The sequence below is a fragment of the Telopea speciosissima genome, chromosome 6 (genome assembly GCF_018873765.1).
Source record: "Telopea speciosissima isolate NSW1024214 ecotype Mountain lineage chromosome 6, Tspe_v1, whole genome shotgun sequence".
NCBI classification, from domain to species: Eukaryota; Viridiplantae; Streptophyta; class Magnoliopsida; order Proteales; family Proteaceae; genus Telopea; species Telopea speciosissima.
Window position 1 is genome coordinate 63,038,160 of NC_057921.1, and position 25,156 is coordinate 63,063,315.

Consider the following 25,156-nt stretch of genomic DNA (forward strand, 5'->3'; position numbering starts at 1 on the left):
ATATATATATATATATATATTGCTCTAGAGAAATTAAATTCTTCACAACAGAGCCAACCAATCACTGGACAGAAGCCAAGAAACAGAAGAAAAAAAAAAAAACCTTAAAAATTATTACAAAGAAAAGGAAAATCTTACTATATTAAGTAGAACATACAAAGACATCTATGAATAGAGCAACAGTAAATCCCAGATGGACAACATAATAAAAGTCCATTACATGCAGACTCACCAAGTCAATCACAGTAAGACTCGGTGCAGGCCAGTTCCACTTAATGATAATATAATATATTACCTTATTAGTAGAAGTAGGAGTTTCTGGCCTAACACAGTTGGGTACGTCTTGGTAATTAATATTACAAAGAGAGTAGGCAGAAAGAAGCCCAACAACTAAAGTTTTACCATTTTAGTTTTATTATGTACAACTACAATCAGTATATAGTACTGTAATAGATATGATCACTTCCACAGATCAATTTGGCAGCAGCTGGAAGTTGATGTAGATGCGTAATCCTCCGGTGCCGGTGCCGGTGCGAGTACTTGTTGCTTATTGGATTGTTGCAGAAGAATGTTCATGTGATCGGAGGACAAGTTAAAGACATTATTGGCACCACTACTAGAGTAGTTGTTTTCTTTGGAAACATCTTCATGGCTAAGCTGAGAAGCAACAAACTTATCAAGAACTCTCCAATCAGTGACTTGATCTACTGCTTGTTCATTATAAAGAGAATTCATATCATATTGATGATGGTTTTGTTGTATCTGTTCTTCTTGTGAGATTGATGAAGATTGTAAAGTACTTCCATGGTTATTAACATCAAGACCATATGCAGCAACAGAACAGCAACTACCACTAGCTGCTGTTGAATGTGGAAATTTTGGACTTTCTAATTGAGGGAGTTGAAGGAATGAGCCAATATTTGACATGTGAAACTGCAACTCTAGTTCTTGCTTGCAGGAGTATGGATTTGGTGAATCAGGTTCTGGAATGAATGAAACTGGTTCATCATACCAACATGGAGATTCATGTTCTCTCATTTTCTGCATTGTTGTAACTCTCTTCTTGAATACCCTACAAACAACCCAGCCCTCTTCCTGGTACAGAAATAATTTCAGTTCCACATCATTTGTTATAAGAACAAAACAAAAGCAATTTTATTAATAATGTGTAGTAGCTACTTGCCTGAGGTGCTCCATTTTCATTTGTTTCCAATCGATACTCATGCATAATCCAATCTGATTTTTGTCCATTGGGTGCTCGACCTTTGTAAAATACTAAGGTTTTTCTCATTCCAACCAGATTATGTTTAGAGTAAATAGCCTTATCTCTTCCTGTTGCTTTCCAAAAACCTGCTGTTGTGGCTCTATTAGTGCGAGTTCCAGTTGGGTACTTCTTATCTTTATGACTAAAAAAGTACCAGTCATTCTGCTCTTCAGTTCCTATCTTACATTTTTCTGTAAAAAAGGGTAAAACAAACCCACATTAACAAAGAGCCAGAAGGACAGCAAGATCATTTCATATGAGGAAGAGAGATAAACATAGAGGTGCTAGCGTACCCTGACCTGGTAGCTCAGAAAACCTTTTCCCTAAAAAAGAAATTCAAGTGTATATGAATAGTTTGCAGAATTGGTGCTACCTTGAAGATCCCATGGCTCTATCTTATACAGATCAATATCTTTAATGACATCTAGGTCAATCCTTCTTGAAGCAACTTTTTTTCTAAGGTAGTAATCCACTAGCTCTTCATCTGTTGGATGGAATCGGAAACCTGGGGGAACATGTGAAAAAGTATTCATATCCTCCCACTGATCGAGTATAACCTGCAATCCACATAGCATAGACCATTAATTTAGATGGTACTTCATAATGGTAACATAGAGTTAAGAATTGAAAAAAAAAAATGGTTTTAACTAGCCTTATTGAGGTAATAATCCCACATCGGCTGTGGGTGCTCCGACTATCAAGTATAAGAGCCACAAGAGGCCATCCCACTTTGATCCAATTGGTTTTAAGATGGAAGTTTAATATGATATCAGAACAGGTACATTAGGCCTATGTCAATGATGGGCCCTACTCCACCTACGAAGACAGAGCCCAGAAGAGGCCTGTACGTAAGGGGGAGCATTGAGGTAATAATCCCACATCGGCTGTTGGTTCTCCGAGTATAAGAGCCACAAGAGACCACCCCACTTTGAACCAATTGGTTTTAAGATGGAAGCATAATAAGCCTTATCATTTGGGATGCTTCATTGCAACCAAGATTGTTTATGAAATAAAGAACCTCTCAAGCAATGTTTAGATGCATAGGAAAATGGAGTGGTATGAACAGTAAATGTTTGGTATTCATTTTGTCTTAGAACAAAGTTGTCAGAATTTTATTATCACTACACTAATATGGAATAATAAATACTAGTAATGAACTTTAAATTACATAGATCTTCAAACCTAGTAATATTGATTAGAACTTAAACTACAAAAATGTTATTATACTATCTATATTATGGTTTGGAAGACTCATAGCAACACTTCTAGAAATCACATTACCTGAGATCTTAAACATAATCACATTATGGAGCACACGTACACCAGCTTAGAATCTCTTTCAAAAATTCTGTATTCCTTTTGAAAATTTAAAACTGATATCACTTATCTCAAGAATATATCTCAGATCTTAAACATATTGAAAGTAATCACATTATGGAACACACACCAGACCATGTACAATTGAAACTAAAAATAAAATCTAAAGTATATGCTTACAGTGTCACTAATAGCAAAATATGAAGCTATGGTTGATTTAGGTTGTGTTTGGTATGCATTCTTGGAATGCATTCTTAGTCAATTTTACATTCTCGGGCGATAAAAACAACTATTTTTATAATCCGAGAATGCGAAAATGACCTAGAATGCATTCCAAGAATGCATACCAAACCTTGCCTTAGAAACCTTGGAAATTAGGTTATGTTTCTGGTAGGAAAACTGAAAGAAGAGTAATAGTGATCAAATTGATTATATAGATACAATAATCGCCAAAAGTTTTTTATTTTTCAAGTAATTTATTTTTGATATGTGACTTGAGTGCCAATAGGGATGTAAACAGATCGGATTCGGCTCAGATAGTGCTATATCCGCAGCCGCATCCGCATCCGATTAGCTTTCGGACGGATTCGGATAATGCTAAACGGATACGGACACGTAGACGGATCGGATATTTTATCCGTTTACATGTAAATATAGCTTTTTGGATAGCTATAGCCTATCCGTATCCGTATCCGTTTAGCTTTCGGACGGATTCGGATAGTGCTAAATAGATACTGACAAGAATACGGATCGGATATTTTATCCGTTTACATGTAAATATAGCTTTTCGAATAGCTATAGCCTATCCGTATCCGTATCCGTTTAGCTTTCGAACGGATTCGGATAGTGCTAAACAGATACGGACACGGATACGGAAACGGATTTCGGCTATTTATTTACATCCCTAAGTGCCAATATAATAATAATAATAATAATAATAATAATAATAATAATAATAATAATAATAGATAATGGACTAGGATGATTACAATGTGAATTAATAAATTAATCAAAAATCCCAAAACAAGTATTAATTACTATTAATGTAGCATTTTGGGTTTTTACTTTAAATTTCTATTTGAGATAATTAAGCAACTTAATTACTCTCTTATAGATTAGAATGGATGATGAGAAATAGTGATTGTCAACATGGAATTCTCTTTAGTGCATGATATAACTTGCAGCCTTACTACCAAAAATATTTATAAATAATAATAAAAAGAAAAAGAAACCCTAGTCTAATTCCTGCTTAGGTTGGATCATATATTTCCATAATCATATGAGAAAGAAAAAGAGACGTAGAAGTAAAGTGTTGTATTTTTAAGTTGAAAACAATGCATCTCTAAAAAATAAAGATGCGTTTGGGTAATAGCAGCTTAGGATCGATCCACACGATATTTCTGTTTGAGTAAATAGGACAAAATTAAGATATATTTGGTAACAAGGTGAGATTTAATAAAATTCAAGAAAGAAAGAAGCAATTGTTCCGAAAATTTTGGAGCTGAAAAATGAAAATGATACCCACCATGGACAAGATGAAACCTTAGCAACTTATATTGATGATATATATAATGAAGTCACAATCTTATGCTGTAATAATGATGACTAATTATGAAATTAATAAGGGCATTATTGCATTTTGTCCATTCTCGATCAGTTTTTTCTATTTTTTTTTTTGGGTTTAGCATTTCTGAAGGAGAGAGTGTGGAGAGAAAGAAAAAGAAGGGAAAGAAAAGGAGCTACAGAAAGAAAAATGAAATGCAATGTTAAAAAGAAGACAATTGACATGCAATGTTAAAAAGAAATCTTAAAATGGAAACTATTTCTTACGTGATTCTTTCTGAATCACATCACAACATCATTCTTCTTCATTCATCAAAAGAATTAAGCAGCATTACACAGATAAAACAATGAGGCTGGGTGAAACCCACAAGAGAGAGAGAGACTCACAGATCAAAGAAGGCGAAGGCGGCTTTGATTCTCTATGGACTCCTTGTTTGATGACTTGGGTGCTGCGATGCTGATGATTTATTCCAACTACTACCCAACACTTCACAGGGACAATGGTGGAGGTAAAACCAGACAGACAAGAAGAAACAACCCCAAACAAAATGAAAAAGAAAAAGCGGGATACGAAGAAGAAGAAGAAGAATATGGAAAAGGGAACAGCTAAAATCTCTTTGGGAGTTGAACCCTGCAGTGCTCCAATAAAAGACAGTTTTGTACTTTTGTCTCTCACTGTTTGTCTGAAGTTGTCGATAACTGTTTGCCACTGAGCCTTGAGGGATCCAGATCCCAAGTGTGAGCGAGGGCAAAAGTTGTAGTAACCTCCCAAAGAAGAAAGACACGAAGAACAAAAAAAGGCTGAGGAATGGAAGAACGGAGCACAGGTAGGTTTAAATAGATGGCGAAGAAAGAGAGAAAACACAAACACAACTAACCCTAATCCAATATCTCTCTCTCTCAGAAACTCTTTTGTGTCTCTCTCTTATTTCATTATCTTCTTCTCCTTATCTAAGGAGTAGATGATGTTAGAGAGAGAGAGAGAGAGAGAGAGAGAGCTAGATTGCAGGAAAAGTCTTTGGGGTTACAAAGAAGGGAGACGGAAAACCAAGTATGGCAAATTAAGGCAAATAGAGGGAGAATTTCCTTAGTGGTGGCAACCTCTCCACCTCCACCCGCCACTGACAGAGACCCACTTCTGATCGAGCTTCTTCTTCCTCTCCGGTCTCTGCGGCTCTGAGACAGCGAGAGAAATGAGAGAGAGAGAGAGAGAGCGAGCAACAATCACGGGCGGTTCTCTGGTAGGGGAGAGTGCCAAACGGTGTACATCAGAAGATCCAACGGGACGGACCATCGAGCTTTCTTAAATCCCTCCACACTACACAGTTTCCCCGCCTTCTCAGACTGAATGAACCCCACATAACCAAAAAAAATATATTAAAATAATCTTCTAAATTTGATGAAATTTTTATTGGTGACGTAATTGAACAGCCTCTCTCTCTTTCTCTCTATAGGGGGTGGCTTTGCGTGGCTCCCTAGCTCCCGTTACACAGCATTTTCAATACCAAAAGCCCCCTTCATGACATCATGAAATTACGATGCTTTTCAACGTATCGGTTTGTTTACCTGGCGTTACGTTACCCCTTCCGTATATTCCCTATTGCTCCCTGGTATGTTATGAACTTTATGACTATGATGATTACCCAAATTTTTATCTCCTACAATTCTGACACCCTTCAATTTCTCTGCAATCCCTCATATGGGAGCTGAAATGACCACTTACCCATTGCATAGACACACTTCCCAAGGCAGTGGGTAACTGATCATTTCACTCTCATGTGAGGGATTGTAGGAAATTGGAAGGTGTCAGAATTGTGGGTGATAATGATCCGATGATGCCCACCCTCGTACATAAAAATATACAGTAAGAGCTGGCAACATGAAGATGATGATAAAACACCATATATCCCCAAGACCCCGACTCACTCTCCGCTGTTTTTCTTGCCAACCCCCTCAGGTCTCAATGTTTCATTTCTAGGGGTATTTTAGGCAATTAAATGACCATGAAGGCCTTCGCATAGGGGTGTCAATCAGTTGGATCAGGCCATTTTCAATGTGCTAAAGGTGAATCCGAAACCAAACCAAAATTCGGTTTCGACTTATATATATGTATGCAAAATTATGAAAATAATACAATTTTAAATTAGTTTCGGGATGATATCCAGTTCTTGTTAGGTTATATCGGTTTGGTTTTGGTTTTGTTCGGGTTTTTTCACTTCGATTTTGGTTTTAGGTTCGGTTTAGTTCATTTGATTTCAGTTGTGCAATACCCCAGTTCAAAACCAATCCAATAAAGATCAGTTCAATTTGGTACGGACTATATTGATTCAGATCAAACCGATTTCACCAGTTCGGATTAGGTTTTGATGCCCATATCTTCAAGTCTCACTGGTAACGGCACTGGCATTATAGGTCTCCAGTTGCGGATCCGACTCTTCTACTTCCAGGGCGGGCAGTACTTCCATGCTCCCAGCCTTGCCTCACATACAAGGCGGCCGAAAGTACCGCCTTACCCTTGCCCGAGCGCCCTGCCCGAGCAAGGGCAAGGCGACATTTTCCACTCGCCTTGTATGTGGGGCAAGGCTGGGCGCACGGCAGTACAGCCCGCCTTAGAAGTAGAGAAGTCTCTTCTCTCCAGTTGGTTGGTATGCTATATATAAGGTTGGTGTGCAATTTTTTAAATATATACATACAACTATGCACACCAATGAGAAAACGTGCAATGGCATCCAACAAGGAAATGAATTTTTCATTTCACAGGGGGAGGGTGATTGTTTCACCCCTCATGTGTCTAGCACAGATACCACGCAGCCTCAAGGCCATTTTTTTTCTCCAAATATAATAAGGCCTCTCCAATTGCCAAGTTATCAGAACCCTTGGTCCCTACAAGCCGCCCTGAAAATATGACGATGAAGACAGTTCTCCAAATAGAAAAGCCGGCTCACTGTTACAAAGCAGCTTAGCCAGTCGAGCCGCAACACCACACCGTCGCACAGACAAAGGAAGGAGAAGGAGAAGGAGAGCTTCCAGCCTTCCCAGAGAGAGAGAGAGAGAGCGAAATGCAGGCGTAGTGGAGTGTGGGACCCAGGACGGAATGATGCCCGGGGCACTGTATGTGGCGGCTCATGGTCCGGCGTGGGACTAACCACGATCATTATGGAAGCTCGCAATTTTGTGGGGATGGCCGGTTTGTGCTTGTGGGATCCACTCTGGCGGATCAATGCGGGAACCCGCATGACACCACAGCCCCCGACCCGAACTAGAACCTGGCAACCCGCCAACCCCAACATGGACTTTTTGGCCAGGAGTCCGCGGGATCAAAGAGCGTATCCGTGCCGATAAGTATAACTTAACAACCTCTCATACTTCTCCGGCATATCGGGCCGGTTTATCGCCGGTTCCTGTGGAAAACATCCATTCCATAATATCTTTCTGTATCAAAGTGGTAAAGTGAAGCAAAAGTTTCACACGTGATCCAATGGTCATCACCGATGCCTAGTTCCTCTAACCTAACCTCCATCATTCTCTCACCAGTCACCACCATTACCTTTTAACTTTTTATAAATAAAACCTCCCCCTCTCTCTCTCTCTCTCTCTCCCTCTCCCTCTCTGTATCTCATTATTCAGCAATTCCACTTTCACCCACCATTGCGTGACTCTCTTTTCTGCACGAGTTTTAAAAACAACACACATGTCATCCCTCTTATTTCACTCTGTAAGTAGTAAATTTGGTTTAGATTTGGGAATGTTGGAATTTAAATGGTTCCAGTGGGGTCCACACTCATTTTAATCATTGCGGATTTTAACCCCATTATTGATTCCGTCCGGCCGCGTTGCTAGAAACTCCGTTTAAGAATCCTACGTGGCACTTACTCGTTAACCGAATTCGACCGCAACTGCATTGCCCACTGAATGGTCGGCTCCTTCTTCTGTTTCCAAAAAGTTGCTAATAAAAATCAGAAAAGAATTGGTAAAAAAGACAGACCCCAAAACAAAAAAACAAAAAAAAAGAATGCCACTTCTATAATACATCTTGGGCCCCCACTCAGGCCCACATTCTTTCTACCATCATGTCGAGTACCTGCAGTTAGAAGCTTACCCCTACACACGCGGAGAGAGAGTCCCTAAGTTGAAGTTCTCATTATTTGGGGTGCTTTTTAAAATTAATTTCTATACACACGAGGACCCACGTGGACAGTTCTTATTGGGTATTCAAACCCCACATAAGTGATCTTTTTTTTTTTTTTGGTAAACCACATAAGTGATCTTAACAGACCAAAAAGCCAAAAGCTAAACTTAAATTAAGCTAAAATGGCTGTCCCAACTGGTAAGGCGTGATGGAGAAGTACCACAAAATATCAGACAAGAGAGTGACAAAACCGTCCTTTACCCTTTTTTCTAGGTATTTCCTTATTTATTTAATACATATTATTATATAACTCAATCCCCATGTGGCAACAAAAATTAAAATAAAGAGTATACAATAAGACTTAAATCTCCTTTATGGAACTATTCTATAAAGGTGGTCCCACCGTCTCACCGTGAGACACATGGCACTTCCTTTCCTCCTTATACTGATGACTTATCTGATCCAAGAGTCCTTTTCTGTAATTTTGCATGTATAGATCTACCTGCAAAGCGTATGATATACTCAAGGGTAAGTGTATAAATACAAAAAGAACCGCATATGATGTGATGCACTACTTTTTATTAATTTATTTTTTATTTTTGGGTAGAAAAAAAGGATTCCAATGTAATGACATCCGGCTTGTATATACTACTATATAAAAACACCATCAACTTGTCCGGAGCTAGGTATTGTAAACGACTGTCTACCAACTTGATGTTTAGGGAGGAATCATGAGATCAACTACCCAATTATTGGTTGCATGGTTTTAGGTATCAGGAATGGATCGTCCGTAATCGATCCAAATCAATATCAGTTGGGATTTTAATCCTCTTCAATTTTGGATCGTTATCCTCTGTTGTCCGTTGTCCGAACAACACCTATTGTCCCCTCACATGGGGGTCAAATGAAGACTTAATCTCCCTATCCGAGGGAGGTTAAGTCGTCATTTTGCACACCATGTGAGGGGACAACACTGTGCTGTTCGGACAGTGAACAACAGAGGATAAAAATTCCTCCAATTCCTAGGGTGATTCGATAGCTACCTGATAATGTACTGGTGATATCAAAACAATTGAGGGGCAAACGAATAAAAAAATTCAAAATATGTATCGATATACAATTGATTGGTGATCCCGATAGCGTGCACTAAAACCCTTGTGCCATTTGCATCATTTGTTGGAAAATTATTTTCTCAAGTTCCCTGCCTGACCAAGTTCCCCAATGCCTCTAATAAGAAGAGGGGGTGGACCCCACCTGCACAGAGTGTCTGGGTAAGGGCTGAATGGTCATGCGCCCCTTTGTTAGGGGCACTGGGGAACTAGGCCGGGCAGGGAACTGGAGGGGATAAAGATCCTCATTTGTGTGGGGGATAATAATTCATTTACAATACCTATTATGTTGAGCCACGTGTCATGGTGATGTGGTGATTCTGATGGTTGAATAGATCTGTTTATATCAGAAAAAGAGTATATTAAAAAAAAATAAAAGAATAATGTACAAGATTAATGTTATGGTATGCCCGGATAACAAAAAATAATAAGTACGTCTTAAAACTTCACCTAGAGCATTATCATAAGCGAAACAAAGATAAACAAAAAGGAAAAAGAAAAAAAAAAAAAAAAACTTTATGACTTATAGATCCACCTTTAGCGTTACCATCAGCAGAAACCACAAGGTCTAACAAGGAACAAAAGGTTCATCCTTAACCAAAAGATTCAATTGTAGTCACTTAATTGTGATATATCGAAACCTAACTCAAGAAAATATTCTCTTATGTATTATAGCATGCAACTTTGTATTTTTCAATCGTAGCCATCTGTGTGAGCCATTCATTTTCTTATGGTTGATAGATTTTCAAAGTTATAATTTGTCACTTGGCAAAATCTGTTTAGATTAAAATCTTACCCCAAAAAAAATAAATTCACAGATTAAATTACCTTGGATTAATATAGATTGGGCAGAGAATGAAAAAACAGGTCAGCGAGGCGTGGGAGTGGTGAGGGAAAGGCAAACAGACAGGGTTTCGACAATGTGAGGTTTGGGGTGTTCACGGGAGAGACCACGCGGGGGAGCAAAGAATATTTTTATCAAATACAATAGTAACACTATTATAGTATCGAACTTTGCAATAGTGTCCTAATTTTAACACGTGGAGGATTGTGGATGCGTGAAAGAGGACCCAAACTGTCATCTCAACCTCTCCTTGCTTTCTCTGTTTTGTTTTTAGGGTTTGAGCTTCATTCCTCCTAGTTAGGGCCACATTCATGGTTCTCTTTCTTCACACGTGATTGGCGTGCGGCCATGTTTATAAGGTTTGGCCTTCTTGGCCACCACTAAGGTTAAAATAGTCAATCACACCATAGAGTCTCCTTTCATTCAGTCGTGTCTTTCAGGTTTAGGTGTTCAATGAACTGGTTTTAATATAAATGGGAACAGGTAAGGCATTCTGCCATATGGGCTTTATCGTAGGTTTCTTTTATTTCATGCTTCATAAGAATAATCAAGAATCATTTGACGTCACTGAAGAAATGAGTTTCTTGTAGTGAAGAAAGGTTTTTGGTGATTATTGAACTCTTGCAGACCTCACTATCTCAGGATCAAACATATATAGTTATGAGAACCTGGTAGAACTGCTTAAGTCATGTAGCTAAGAGCCAAAGACCTTTTCCTCTAATTGTTTATCTATTATTTTTTCCACTTGAATGGCATAGTAGGAAGTATGGGGGTTAGATCTTGGGAAAATTATCGTCCCCAGTACTGGAGGCGATAAAGATCCCTAGATCTCGTTCTAACGTTTACAACCCTTGAATCTTTTAACGACAAACCCTAATTTCAATGTGGAAGAAGGGCAAACAAATTGAATTGATTCAAAACTTCAAGATACTTTATTTCGTCCAAAACGAGACCCATATATAAGGAAGTCGAATTACAAAAGGAAAAAGAAAACCTAAATAAAACAAAAAACAAACTAATAGAAAAAAGTAAAATAGGGAACTCAACTAAAATTTATAAATTGCGCGTAAAACTTCAGAGGCCCGCTACACCCCTTCTCGTAATTCCACCCAAGTCAAAAGTTTTGGCTCTCAGAAGTTGCACTAACAAATTAATACTTTCAGCTTAATCGGGGGAACCTTTGCCGGTTCAATCAATCCAAAAATTCTTTAGAAATCTTCACTACATCAACCTAAGAATAGATTATGTTAGAATTGGCTAGGTGTGTTTTCTATTCTACAGATTTACATAATTATTATTGAGCCTGTATTTGTAATTGGATCGGGTATGAAGTAAAATTGTAATTGTGTAGAGATTAGCGTTTTTTTATTCCATTGTGTTTGTAGGAAAACTTACACACATGCAAAAGGGAATCACGGGGTGAAATAGAGAGTGATGTGGAGAGCTTTTTAGATTTAATGGAAAATCTTTGGTTCTATTGGGTAAACGTAGGCATTGATGATGAACCACGTTAAATTCATCGTATTACGTGTAATTATTTGCTTAGTTATTTTCTCATGATTGTGCATTTGTCTCTCATAAGTGGTATGAATACACCCACCTCTATAAGAATTTTAAAAAAAAAAAATTAATCACCAATTTTTGTCTTGTATATAATTTGTTTAGGGTGTAATTGTCATTGGTAACGATTATGATTAATTTATTCGATGCAATTGATAGGAGATCCTCTTGTAGGTTGCAACAAAGAGAGTTAAAGCTTCGTATTCACCATACCCACCTGGTCTTGCTATTGCGTTAGTGGGTCCAGTTATATCCATGAAACCCATTCCATTTTCTTTTCAAGTTGGTCTCTGATGGTGCAACTTGAGTCGCTTTCTTGTGGTTGCAGTGTCTCGGGTCAACCCAAACCTAGATTCCATTATTAACTAGGTTCCAGGGCCAGTATGGAGAGTGGAATGAGTGGATGGCGAAGCGGGTCAACCCATGAATATTCACCATAGCTAGAGCTAAGCTAGCTAAGCTATATTTCACACAGTGACCCCAAATGATGTCGAAGAAGACTTATAGCCAAACTTCTCATAATTTTACACCATTGAACATGAAACAATGATCCATTTCAGGGCTTGTTTGTTATTTCAGAGATCTTCCAGTAAAATTAATTAAGGTTAATCACATTAGTTTATTACAACTTTCTACTTTTCTAGAATCATATATGGGGGGCACGTTTGTATTCATCATTTTAAATACTTTTGTATTTAGCTAATTAAATAGCATTTAAGATTTAAACCTTTGACCATAAAAACGTGATTGTCAACCCTGTACCTCTGACCTCGACCACACATACCACACACCCTTCACGCTTCATATGGTGGTTGTGTGCCCCCCAGGGTCCTAATGACCCTAATAATTACGTTCTTGGTATGTTCTAGGGTTTTGTCCCTTTAATTAGAGAAAACGAAATGACAGTTAAGGGATATATATAGAATAATCCTCTAATAATAAGAAGGATTATGATTACATTTTGGTTTATATGTCCCTTCAAAATAGTAATGCCAATTATAACAATAATAATAAGAAAAAGAAATGAGAACAAACAAAGGGTGAGAGAGAGTGGAACATGGAATGATTAGAACACCCATATTCACTGGTTCTCATGAGAAATGACCAAATTTATCTGCTCATCGGATCCAAACGTGGAGAGTAAAATGAACGGGAAGAAGATGATAATGAGGAAGAATTAACATGATAATTTGGGGTGGGGGCAAAGGGCTTTAGGATTTATCAAATCTAGCTAATTAGAATGAGCACAAAAGGTCTACATTTATATGCGTGACATTTATATATGATTCAAAGTTTACTAAATATCAAGAATGTAATCAAACATAGGGCTGAGATGAGATCAGATTTATATATCCACATAAAGGGAATGTTGTTGGTATGATTCTGCAGTGGAAGCGTGGATGTTGTGTCACAGAATTTAGTCTCACATTGGTTGTGCTATAGCCATGAAATGTCAATATAAGTGGCGGCCAACTTTCAGATGATATGACGTGTTCTGGGTCTAGAAATGGGCATCGGGAACAAAACCAGGTGGACTGGATTGTAGTTCCACTGGATAATATCGTGATTAAGTACTCTGATACACCCATGATGCGTTTTAAAACCGTGCGACAAACCTTAGCTAAAACAGAGAGTATAGTGCCATGTGAGGCCCGTCGTGGACCACTATAAGGGTTCTAAGTTAAATTGTAGGTCTTTAAGAACAATTATCATCCAAAATTAAACCACTAATTATAGTGTTTTACATTGCATTAAGATCTAAATTAGGTATAATCTATTGGAACCTTTTGGTAATTAATGGTGAGAAATTGGGCATGAAGTAGACTTGTAGAAGTAGGTGGGTTGGGACGGGACTGGACTGGAATGGAATGGAGAAGTCAACTGAGAAGGGGTTCCCATCATATATATAGTCCCTGGACCTTATTGTCCTACTGATGCATTGGGTAGTTCAGACTCCAAAGCCTTGAACATGTATGCTTCACCAATGCACAGCCCACATCATTATCATCATCATCATCAATCCAGACTGGCCAACTGATTGATGATCAGAACCCACTGAATTTGACACAATGGAGAGTGTTGCAAGTAGAATATATCATCCGCGATCATCGTGATCCGTTCGATCAGATGATCCAGATTAATGGGCCCATGTGAGTGAAGGTGGAGGGGGGGGCGGTTGTAACCACAAGCTAATCATGGGAATGGACAATCTACAGGAGTGGAGGGAAGTATAGCATTCAAACTTAGAAAACAAGAAACAGAATTCTACTAACAAGGAAGATCTTTTTGGGGTAACTGATCAACCTCAACCTCCACTTATCTATCTAGAAGAAGAAGAAGAAGAAGTTGATGATCAGGTGGCCCAATCTCAACATGCAAAGAGAAAAGTGATTAAAAAAAAAAAAAAAAATGTCCTTCTAGAGACCAGGCAACCATCTTTGTTGCTTTTCTTGAAATCCCCTTTTGTGAGATAGTTGGTTAGCGATAGATGATCAGATTGCTCTTTCCCAATGCGAACTCTCCTGATTATTAATTGATAAAACTGCTAAAAACATTAAACTTTCATATAAGTACTCCCCCAGCAGGCAGCAGCATCGATTGTGGGCCTTCAAAAAGATCCGACCCCAGAGACTGATGATCATTATAAGAGGAGGCAAAGGAAGCCCAACTTGGAGTCTTTGGGCCCTTGGGTGTTGATCTTTCAACAAGAAAGTGGTTCGCATTACTCAATCTTCTTGAAGAAGATCCACTAAGGGCAAGGCCATATAGAAAACATGTCCCCACAGCAAATGATCGAATCAGGGTTGTTTAACTATTGGGTCACCTCATAGGTGGCATACAAGTATCTTTACTCTTATGTAAATCCTCCATTAAATTTCTTAATTAAACCAAACCATCTTTTTCATTTGGCTGTGTTTGTTTTCGCGTAAATGTAAAATTGGAAAAAATTTCAATATTGGCTCCGTTTGTTGTCGTGTAAAATTTTACCTGAGAAATTTTTTTTGTTAAATTTTACTTCATAAATGTAAATTTTATATGTTGAAAATTTTAATGTTTTTTCTATCAAAAAATCAAACATTGGATCACTTTTCAACATATAAAATTTTACATGTCAATTTTTTTGAAGTGAAAATTTTCAGGTAAAATTTGGAGCCAAAGAAATATTATATTGGAGGGAAATAAGAAGAAAAAAATAAAAGAAATTCTATCTTGTAATAATAGTAGTATGGCCGAATGATATATTGAGCCAGGTCAGGCCAACTCAAAGCCTCCATGCTCAGCCAACCTGACCTCGGACTGGAACTTCTCAATCCTAGTCCAGCCTATGGGCTGCACCATAGTTAACAATAATGGGAACAGTAAAAATATGGAAACGGATGTACAGGTTTTAAATGTTAAAAATTGTAAATGAACAGTTAGATAAAACAGTCAAAAAAAAAAATAGTAAACGGTAAAAATGGATGGTACGGATTTTAAACATGTATATTTTTTTTAAAAAAAAAAGACACTATTCTCATATAAATTGAGAAATTTTTACTTGGATACTTGCTTCTAATGTTCAAAACAACTGTAACATCCAAAATTAATCTATATATATTACACAACCAATTGTAAATTCGCTCATTGTTGTCAACATAGCCAACAAACTCATAAAGTGATACGTGCTTAATTGGAGTTGTGAGTAACAACTTTAAAAACCCTTTTTAGTAGAGTAAATGCATCAGTTTGTAACTCAATTACAGAGTCCATGCATTGACCTTGAGTAGAAGGTAATATCATGTGAAATGTACCCTTTCAATTTTTATACCAAAAATAAAATACATGGGTCAAGCTTTAAAACCCTTTGAATTGGACAAAGATCTAGCTTCCATCAATTGCGATATGAATCAGATTGGAATTAGTCAGAAAATGGATAGATCTAAGTGCATTCATTGCCGATCTAAAAGAAGAGATTTTGAAACCGGGTATTATTCAGAATTGGGTCGGCTGAGCTGATTCCTACAGTTCTTTGAACCATGACATGGATCTTAGATTAAAATTCAGAACAAAACACGGTTTGGTCCAGTTTGGTCAGGCTGGCTCAAACTAAAGCCAAACCGTTAAGATGAAGTTGATCCAACCAAGATACAACCCTATCCAAAAGAATATTATTTTTGCTGCTGCCCTAGGCTGCACCTGGCGTAGAACTTTGGTTATAAATGGACGTCCAACCCAGGTTGAAGTTCAAACCCAAAGCTAGGCCGGTACCCGGCCCATTCCTTTGGGTTAAAAAGAGAGGTCCACCATAGGTTGGAGTTCAGAGTCTTCAGACCCAGGTAAGCAACCAGGCACTGGCATGGCTTAACCTTGAATGATAAATAATAAAAAAATTATTGGGTTTGGCCCATTAGCCCAATTATTACATTAATATGGGCTGGTCGTTGTAGGTATGGACCCTGGAATGATGGGCCAATGCACTCTTCAGTTCCAGCCCAACCCCATCATTACCCATTTAGAGGCCCTTCTCAAGTTGGGTTAAGCTAATCTATTATTGTTTCAGGGATTTTCTTATCGTCACACCCTTAAGGTGTCAATAGTTTTTAATCTTATTTTTTCCCCTCTTAGTATATATCACAAATTTTTCTCTCAATGAAGGTAAAATATAGTAATTTTCACATGTGTATTAGAAAAAGTTCGAGACAATAACATAAGTATACTAGAGTTAAGCTGGGTTGGACCGAGGCCTAGTCATCCAGCCCAACCCTGAAATTACCGTTTTTGGGCCTAACCGTAACCCAAATTTTCACAACCTGGCTCGTCTATCTTTCCACATTATATATCTTTCCCTAATCTATAACGAGAAAATATTCCCTTTAAAACCTTTATTAGTTTTTAAGTTAAACATTTCTTAATTTTACCCAAAAAAAAAAGAGTTAAATATTTCATAATTGATGGGAATATCTTATATCTAAGCCCATTTATCTTGGCCTTTGGCAGGCCATAGCCCATCCCCTTACACTCCCAGACCTTCTGGATCCACAGAATAGTAATGAGCTGGGCTTAGGCTTGCCAACCCCGTACTTGATTAATGTACATTGCTAAGAGCACTTTCTTTTTAAATTGTCTTGATTGATGATGTTCAAAATGAGTAGATTTTCTTAATAAAATTAGATGCAAATTGTCTTCTAGAAGCACCAAACCCTTGCAAGTAGCAAATCATAATCAAGCACCAACCCCTTGCAATGACCGGAATCTGTACTTCAGATATTCGTATAGTTTTAAGATAAAAAGTGGTACGGAATGACATCAAATGTGATATATATATATATATATAATACACTTTCTCAACAATTTGAATAATTTTTTTTTACAGCAAGTGGACTTAAGGACTCGTTTACCAAAAAAAACAAAAAAAGGACTTAAGGACTCAAAAAGTTTTCTAATTCATTATAGGGCTGATGTTTTCTGTACCGCAGCGCAGGCTGCGCCCAGGCATATGGGCTGGCCATCCAGGGGGTGGGGTGATCATTTTGCCAACCCCCATGTGTCTGAGCGCAGTCTGTGCCCTCAGCATAGAGAACAATTGGCCTTCATTATATCTAAGGAAATCACCCAAAACTGCTTCCCTTCCATGTCTGTTTCATTCCTACTTATTGTCTTGTATCATTTCACCATATGTTTTTTACGAGAAAAGATAACGTAAGGGAAAGAACCAAAGAACCTTGAGTTCTAATACCATGTTAACTAAATGTAATAAGAAAACCATGAAATCCCACGGAGTCCAAATCCAAAACATCGAGGCTTTGGGGGTTGAACCCCTAAACCATGTTTCATGGGTTTTCTCACTTTATTTAACATCGTCCGTTTGATATCCTCCTTATGATGCATATCCACGTGTTAAGGTGTTGGGAATTATATATAATTGTATAGTCTCACATCGGTTAATAGGAACCTTAAAATATGTTTTAATATAACCTTAGGCTATCTCCATCCAAGGCCTTTAGGTTTTGGATTGAACCTCCAAATGGTATTTTGTCATTATATTTAATTGCGGCTTCTCTGGAATGACTGCTCTAACTGCAAAAGGAATGTACTCAAACTATGAATCTTTCCATGAGCCTAATGGGTTAGGCAGCCCAAATGCTTCCACTAGAATGGAATTAGGGCAAGATATGGTGGTGAATAAAAGAGGTTGTCCTTGTCAGTCTCTCTTAAGGACATTCTAAAGCAAAGGATGCAAGGATCCCCTATAATTGTCAGCCTTGTAACTAGTCTTGATGAGAGGAGCTTAATGTGGACCAATTAGCTGTTTCAAAAATAATTTTTACCTTTTCACATAAATATTGGTATTGGATTCTTGATCGATGCTCTTATATAAATATTCTTGTACGATGCTAGCAAAACTCTTTCTAATATCCCTTAAAAAAAAACCCTGAAGTTGTTAAGATGCTCTTTCCTACCCTCACACGTAACAAAAAGGAGAATAGGCTAAAGGGATATGCCAGGTAGCAATGAGAATTTTCTTTTGTGTGTATGAATTAAAACTTAAACTCACGCTTTATTCTCGTGGTCAGAGTATTATAAACATGCATGGAAATATATGGAGATGATACATGCAATTACATTGAACCATGTCCTCTCTTTCTAATTATCAAAATAGTCATATCATCTATCCTGGCCTCGTGGCACAACAAGGACTCTTTATAAAAGGAGCCAACTAAAGATTTTTTTTTTTTTTATTTTTTGAAAAAAAGAAAAAAGATTCCAATAATAAAATGTGGAAATTGTTTAAGAAGATTCAAGGGAACCCAATACTAGAGACAAAGGTTTTATTCTAGGGACCCAGATCATGATGGTTTGATTAATTAGCTCCACCTTCTTTTACCTTTTTCGTTCTCTTTGTTCTTAATTGCTGCTACTATATGTTGTCGATGAGCCACTTGCAAGGACAAGATAAATATGTGGTTTTTATAACTAAACTTTTTTACAAAAAAAAGGGAGTCAAGTGGTCAACTCAACCTACGATAGTGTACTAGTGCACGTACCACTCACTGATAACAACATTTAAATTACAAAAGAATAGGAAGCAGTTTTCTGTCCGTGAGTGTGGCCTACGTCAGCACTCCCATGTGTCTATATTTCTCCTCCTTAAAAAAGGAGGTAAAAATGTCTTTTCATATGGGGAGAAGAGAGAGATAGACTCATCACTCATGTGAGTACTAGTGTAGGCCACCCTCCCGGACAGAGATCTTTTTCCCTAAAAAGATACATGTAAATGTTTTACTAGATTCAATTCAAACAGACGAAAGTTTCCCTCCAACGTGAACAAAGGAAAATTATATCTATCTAGGGTATGGGTGTCAACTGGTCCGGTTATCTAGCAGTTCCGGCTCTAAGGTGTCAATACCAGATTCGGACCAATAAGCTGATCATCGGTTCCAAATCTGAGATCCAGGACCATTAACTATTGGGTGGTCCGGTTCCGGTTCCTAATTGGGTCCAAACATGCCCTTGTTGAGCAGCCAAATGTAGAGCATTTTTTCAATTGGAACGAGAAATCTCAAGCAAGCTAGAATCTTTCAAAAGCAATTCATTAACTACTGATGTGTGTCCTCTATGTGCAACAGATATGAGAGGGGTAGAATACTAGAATTTGAGGGCCAAGTGTCTTGCTTAGTCTTGGGTCATGTTCTAATAGCCACTGGACAACAACTGTATAATAAAAGTCACTTTAACTGTATGTTAAAATAGCAAAGATCATCTTTTAACATTTTAAAACAGAAAAAATGATGTAAGACAAGTTCAAGTGTATGCATTTCTTTCGGTTCCAACGGTTCCGGACGGACAGATCCAGCCCAATAAGCTATTGGGTGGGTCGATTCCGATTCCTAACGGGACGTTTCGATCCGATTACGGTTCCGATCCAAAATTGACACCCCTAATCTAGGGTCATCACCAAAACACCTATATCCATCAGCGAAGATTCTTTTACCGCCCCATTCAACAAAAAAAAAACAGTTGATTTTTTTATATTTTTATATTCAACTTGTGTAACACCGACCATTTCAAATCATGGTGCATGAGTGGTGGAAAAAGGAGAGTGTTTTGATGAATGAGGTTAGCTATTGTGATCATAATATTTAATTTTTTAATAATTAAACAAAAAGAAATGGTCCTATGAGTAAACAATATAGGGGAGTTCACCAATGAAGTATGGTGAAACGATTTTATACACAGGAGGGCAGTAGGATCATTTCATTCAAAAAAGAAAGAGATAAATAAGAGAGAGGATGCTAGTGTATCACACTGTCAATCTCAGTCCTAGCTTTAAAATTCAAACAAAATAGCACAATTAATTTCTCTATCCAATTTACTTGGGATGATGTATTCTTCCTTGCCCTATGATAGAGTAATGTGGTATGATCTCAGACATTTTAATGTCTTGGAGAAGAATGTTATACACGTTACGTTACTGTGCTTTACTTTATATATTGTATGTAAATGATGTATAGTCGCTAGAATTCCAAACAAGAAAAATGTTGAAGGTCTCCTTTGTTGATGCAAACTATCTCTTGTTTTCCTGCATTTCGGTTTTTTCCTTTACCACCCAGTGAAGGTTCACCACATAGTCCTAGGGTTCACAAACCCTTATAGGGTTTTATTAGGTTCTCCAAAATACCTTCCTGATATCCTCCTATACGAATTTGAAGCCCCGCAATGAATAGATTTTCATTCACAAAGGAGAGGTGAAGAGAAAGAGATAGATGTCGGAAGAGGGCGGAACAACCCAATCCAAGCCTCGGACCGATTCGAATCTCAATTCCGTCTTTTTAGCATGCGGATTGTCTACCCGGCTGTCCGTAGCAGCTGTGCGGCGTGCGACTGACTAGGTTGCACGCACAATGACCGCCTTACTTCCGCCGTTGCCTTGCCCGAGTGGGGGTAAGGCAGTCATTGTGCGCACTGCCCTATCACATTGCATAGGCTGCTACGGCTCGCCGTAGGAGATCTGGATCCGCCTTTTTACCTTGGTTTGACTTTGACTTCTTTTTTGCATTGACTCATTGATTTACTAATCAAAAAATGGGAAGTAGAGACGTATGGAACATCCCTAAAGCTTGACAAAGTAGGATGTGATAAGATTAAGGAGGATAATGCCAATCTATTAATTAAACACACTGTTTTTCTGCTTATTTCTTTAATAAAAAAATTGGGAAATTAACTTAGGTGTTAGAAGTCGTCGATTAACGGGGAGGGAATCGTGAATTAGCACTAGCACTAATTCACGATTCCCTTTTAGAGATATTTTTGGTATTTTGGTTTCACCCTATTGAAATCTATTTATAATGAATGATTTGGGGCAACCTTTTCTTACGGTTGTGACTCCCAATCTATTGCAGCAATTCTCTTCTCTTTCTCCCCTTTTCTCCTTCCGCTCTTTTTCTTTCTTTTTATTTTATTACATTAAGCAAAGGTTAATTAGGTCTTACTACTCTCGAGATTAGTATAAAATAAACTGTTAATCAAGAGTTTTAAAACCCACAAACTGTAGACTTAAGACAAGGCGGCAAGCATATATCAAGAGTTGTCTATACTGTCCACATTTCATGGACAAGTTGGTCTAGAGAGAACTTAACTTCTGTGTAAGACAAAATCATTATTAATGGGCAATGTAAAATTGGAAAAGGTGGTCCTTTTGGTTGATTGTAGATCTGGTGGCCGTTATCAAACCAGACAGTACCTGAATACCACATGCAAATCATGCATGTTTCATGTTTTATTTGTTTTCTCTTCCAATTTTAATTCCGATATTAAGAGATCAAAGTTTTCAGGGTTTAAGTTTTAATGTGTTGATATAATGAGAGCAATATTTTAGAATTCGAAACCAAATGTTTTAAAATCAATAAGTTTTATTGATTTTATATTATTTTATTAGAAAAATATGATATATTAGAATCCCTTAAGTGATGGGGGCAAAAGCTATTGAGAGGGTATATCACACGGGATGGGAGGCATAATTGACTTCTAATGACCTTAAGATGGTGGCACCATTTGGTGAAAGAAAACTTCCCTTAATAAAGAAATTGGCAAAAGAGATCATTATCTAGTTGTGTGACTCTGAGACCAGTGCGGTTCTAATGAGAGCACGCATGGTAGCATTAATATGGATGTATTTTTTTATTTCAAAAGGTAGGATAATAATTTTGTGTACTCTTATATTTCTGTGTAAGGACCACATGATCAGCAAAACGTTGTGTTTTTTCAAAATATATATATTTAAATATATGTATTGGGGATTTTAAAATAGATATTGGGAATCCACATTAACCATAATCAGAGATTTGGGTTTTTTAAATCCATGATGTCCAGTCCAGTCCTAGTAAAGAAGACAAGAATATGAGTAAGAGTTCCACAACAAGTTTTTTTTTTTTTTTTTTTTTTTTTTTGGGGTAGAAATTAAATAAGTCCATATGGGGGATTAGTATTTGGTGTGGGACGATTTAGGTCTTTTCTTTCCTAGGCTATGCTTAATGGGTTCCCACGAAACTGACGAACGTAAAAACATGCCAAAACATTTCTGACCACAGATCGGACCACTCCCACTCCACTCATTTTATATGAGGCGGTTACTGAACGGCGTTTTTCTCTACAACGCCGTTACGATTACACAAATATGCCACACGGCTCACACGGTCCACACAGTTGTACATTCCCACGGCACTTAGCCTATGGGCTAGCTAGCTAGAGGGGCTCGTCTAGCGTCATGGTGTCGTACGGCTTCTGCACGACAAACCCCTTCTTGGGGTGGGGTTTGCGGCTGGTAGAGTCACCATTCAGCAATCAGCACTTGTCAGATTTGTGCTGACGACATCTTTCACTGATGATGAGGAAATTTTATGGTACTCCTCACGTACACTCAAAGGACGGTCTTACTTGAATAATTTAAGGAACATCAAATCTGAAATCATCTTGGGGTCCCACCCACTGCGCTCATCCGATCCCAACTCAACGTTTAGAGCCATGTGTAGTATATTGTTGACCAAATCGTGGCGTTAGCATCCTCATCTATTTAATTAACGGATTTTTGTATTTTTGTTTTTTTTTCCAGTTCCACGCAAACGTCACGTTTCTCATTTTGACAAGCAGTAGGTCAAAGTGGTGGCCATTTATGGCTTCGTATTAGTCTCGTCTCGTGAAGGGTCGTTATGAAACGAATTCCAAAACATAAATTCGTTCTACGGAACGGATTATACCATTGGAATTCCATTCATGTCCATTCGATGCAGTGGCATTTCCGTAGTTTTCGTAAAGAAGCACAAGCACATCGTCGTAACCGTCCCGAGGCAATACGGAATTACGGAAGATTAAAGTTTGGCTTGAATTCATCTCCAGGGTGTGGGTCCCACTTGTTTTCAAATTTAAACAATTTTAATCCTATTAATGGTGGTACGGAAGTCCTCTGTTTAGAATTTAGATAATCTTCTTGCACTACACGTGTTAGACTTTGGGCACTCCCTACCTAATTGATCTTGCCACGTGTATGGTGGAAAGATGAGAAACATTATTTGTCGTTCGTTTCCAGTTTCTAGTATCTTGCAGCAAACATGATGAGTTGTAATTGGGCTTCGGTTTTTCATGGTACGGCCCAAGTCCTTCATTCACCCAATCTAGGGGATCGGTGAACTTGAAGGGAATCTACACGTGGGCTTGACTCAGGGCCTATGACTAGACTTTTGACAATTGTGTATGGGGACGGCACTTTCCTCAACCGTACTAACAAAATCCTATTCCCTTCTATTATAAGTAATCAAAGGACGGACTATATTGATGTTGTGGGCCCAGTAGGATGATGGGCGGTTAGGATTACATAAAAAGGTCCATCGGGACCCTTACTGTTAATGGGAACAGGAAACATTACACAGATAACCGATTCCAATTCCAGTAACGAAACGAGGGTTATTATTAATACATATAATAGGATACGTGGCGAAGATGGGTGTAGTTTCTGGGAAAGAGCGGCCCAACAAAGCTTTTCAATTTGGTGGGCATCGTGTCGGACTTGGGACCGGACCAGTTCTCCCCCATAAATAGTATCGAGATTTACTCCATCACATTAAATGACTCTGTTTTGCCGATTAAAAGGAGATTTTTTTTTTTAAAAAAAAAAAAAAAAACCTCAAGCACTCGCCTCGAATCATCTAGTCAGCTGACATTTCAACTTTCGCTGCTCTCGTCACACAGTCCCACTCTCCCTCCCTTCTCTATTTAACTTATGTTCCAGTTCTGTTATCGGAGTCTTTCTTTTCCGACCTTCTCTCTTGAAATCCCTGAATTTTCCTTTTCGATGCCTCAATATCATTTCATTGACTTCCAAAACCCATTACAAAAGGGTCTGTGATCCTCAATCTGAGAAACCCTACTCTTTGATTTCCAATCAGGTTCCTCTCCCTGCGCTTCACCATCACAACCCCCATAAAACACAGGAGTTTACGAGTCATAGTAATTATACAGAGGCAGAGAGGGAAGCTTCAGAGCCCAGTCGATCGATGTTGTTCCTCTTAATCTCTAGCAGACTCAAAGCTCTCTAGTCCTTATGTTGGAAAATATCCCAACTTCCCTTTCCGAAGGCTGTCTAACTCTGTTTCGCCTCACCATGTCAATCGCCGATCCGTGGCCCTTCAACTAACCAAAAAATTCTCGTTTTCGCTCTTTCAGACAGTTGAATTGATCCATAAATATACAATCTTTTTACCCTTCTCGATCGATTATCCTCTTCAATTTATACAGATTACAGAATATTAGACTCAATGAGGAAAATACAGGGTTTCAAGCTGGGACGCAAGCTCGTAACGGTCTTCAAATGGGCCCTGAAGCGTAAACGGAAGCGAGGTAACTATAAGGTTTTAGAACATCCACCATCTCAAAGCAGCAAGAGCAAAACGATATCGAAAATCTTCGACTGGGGTCGTAATCTGAAGCGAGGAGCGAAGGGTCTATGTTGTGGGAAGCCCGGGTCGCGGTACGCACGTCTTGGGCCGGAGCAATCGGAGGCGAAGTCAGATCCGGCGGTGCCGAAAGGACACCTGGCGGTGTACGTGGGGGAGAAGGATGGATATCCACATCGAGTTTTGGTGCCAGTGATCTACTTCAACCATCCTTTGTTCGCGGAGTTGTTGAGAGAGGCAGAGGAAGAGTATGGGTATCAACATCCAGGTGGGATTACCATCCCTTGCCGGATTTCAGATTTTGAGAGTGTGCAGACGAGGATTGCCGCCGGCGAGAGCTTCCGCAAACAGGCATTAAAATATCGCATTTAATGCGTTGATAATGACGACAAAAAAAAAAAAAAAAAAAAGAAAGGAAAAATCAGTGATCATGAAATTAGGAAT

General features: G+C 38.3%; 2 protein-coding genes across 3 annotated transcripts; one reads left to right on the top strand and one right to left on the bottom strand.

Moving 5' to 3' along the window:
- LOC122663637 (auxin-responsive protein SAUR36-like) lies at positions 1–25,107 on the top strand. 2 transcript variants are annotated; one of them, XM_043859238.1, is made up of 2 exons: positions 1–20; positions 24,560–25,107. In XM_043859238.1, exon 2 carries the CDS (start codon positions 24,575–24,577, stop codon positions 25,082–25,084), a length of 510 nt encoding a protein of 169 aa, XP_043715173.1. In that variant the 5' UTR covers positions 1–20; positions 24,560–24,574; the 3' UTR covers positions 25,085–25,107. The 2 variants fall into 2 exon arrangements, with proteins under 2 accessions (XP_043715173.1, XP_043715172.1); XM_043859237.1 differs by lacking the exon at positions 1–20 and adding an exon at positions 17,088–17,100 and having other exon boundaries at positions 24,557–25,107.
- LOC122663636 (NAC domain-containing protein 7-like) lies at positions 411–4,612 on the bottom strand. The gene is made up of 4 exons (XM_043859236.1): positions 4,532–4,612; positions 1,638–1,821; positions 1,184–1,455; positions 411–1,095 (listed from the first exon to the last, which is right to left on the bottom strand). The coding sequence occupies exons 2-4, from the start codon at positions 1,795–1,797 to the stop codon at positions 460–462; spliced, it is 1,068 nt and encodes a 355-aa protein (XP_043715171.1). The 5' UTR covers positions 1,798–1,821; positions 4,532–4,612; the 3' UTR covers positions 411–459.
- Positions 25,108–25,156: the final 49 nt, after the last annotated feature.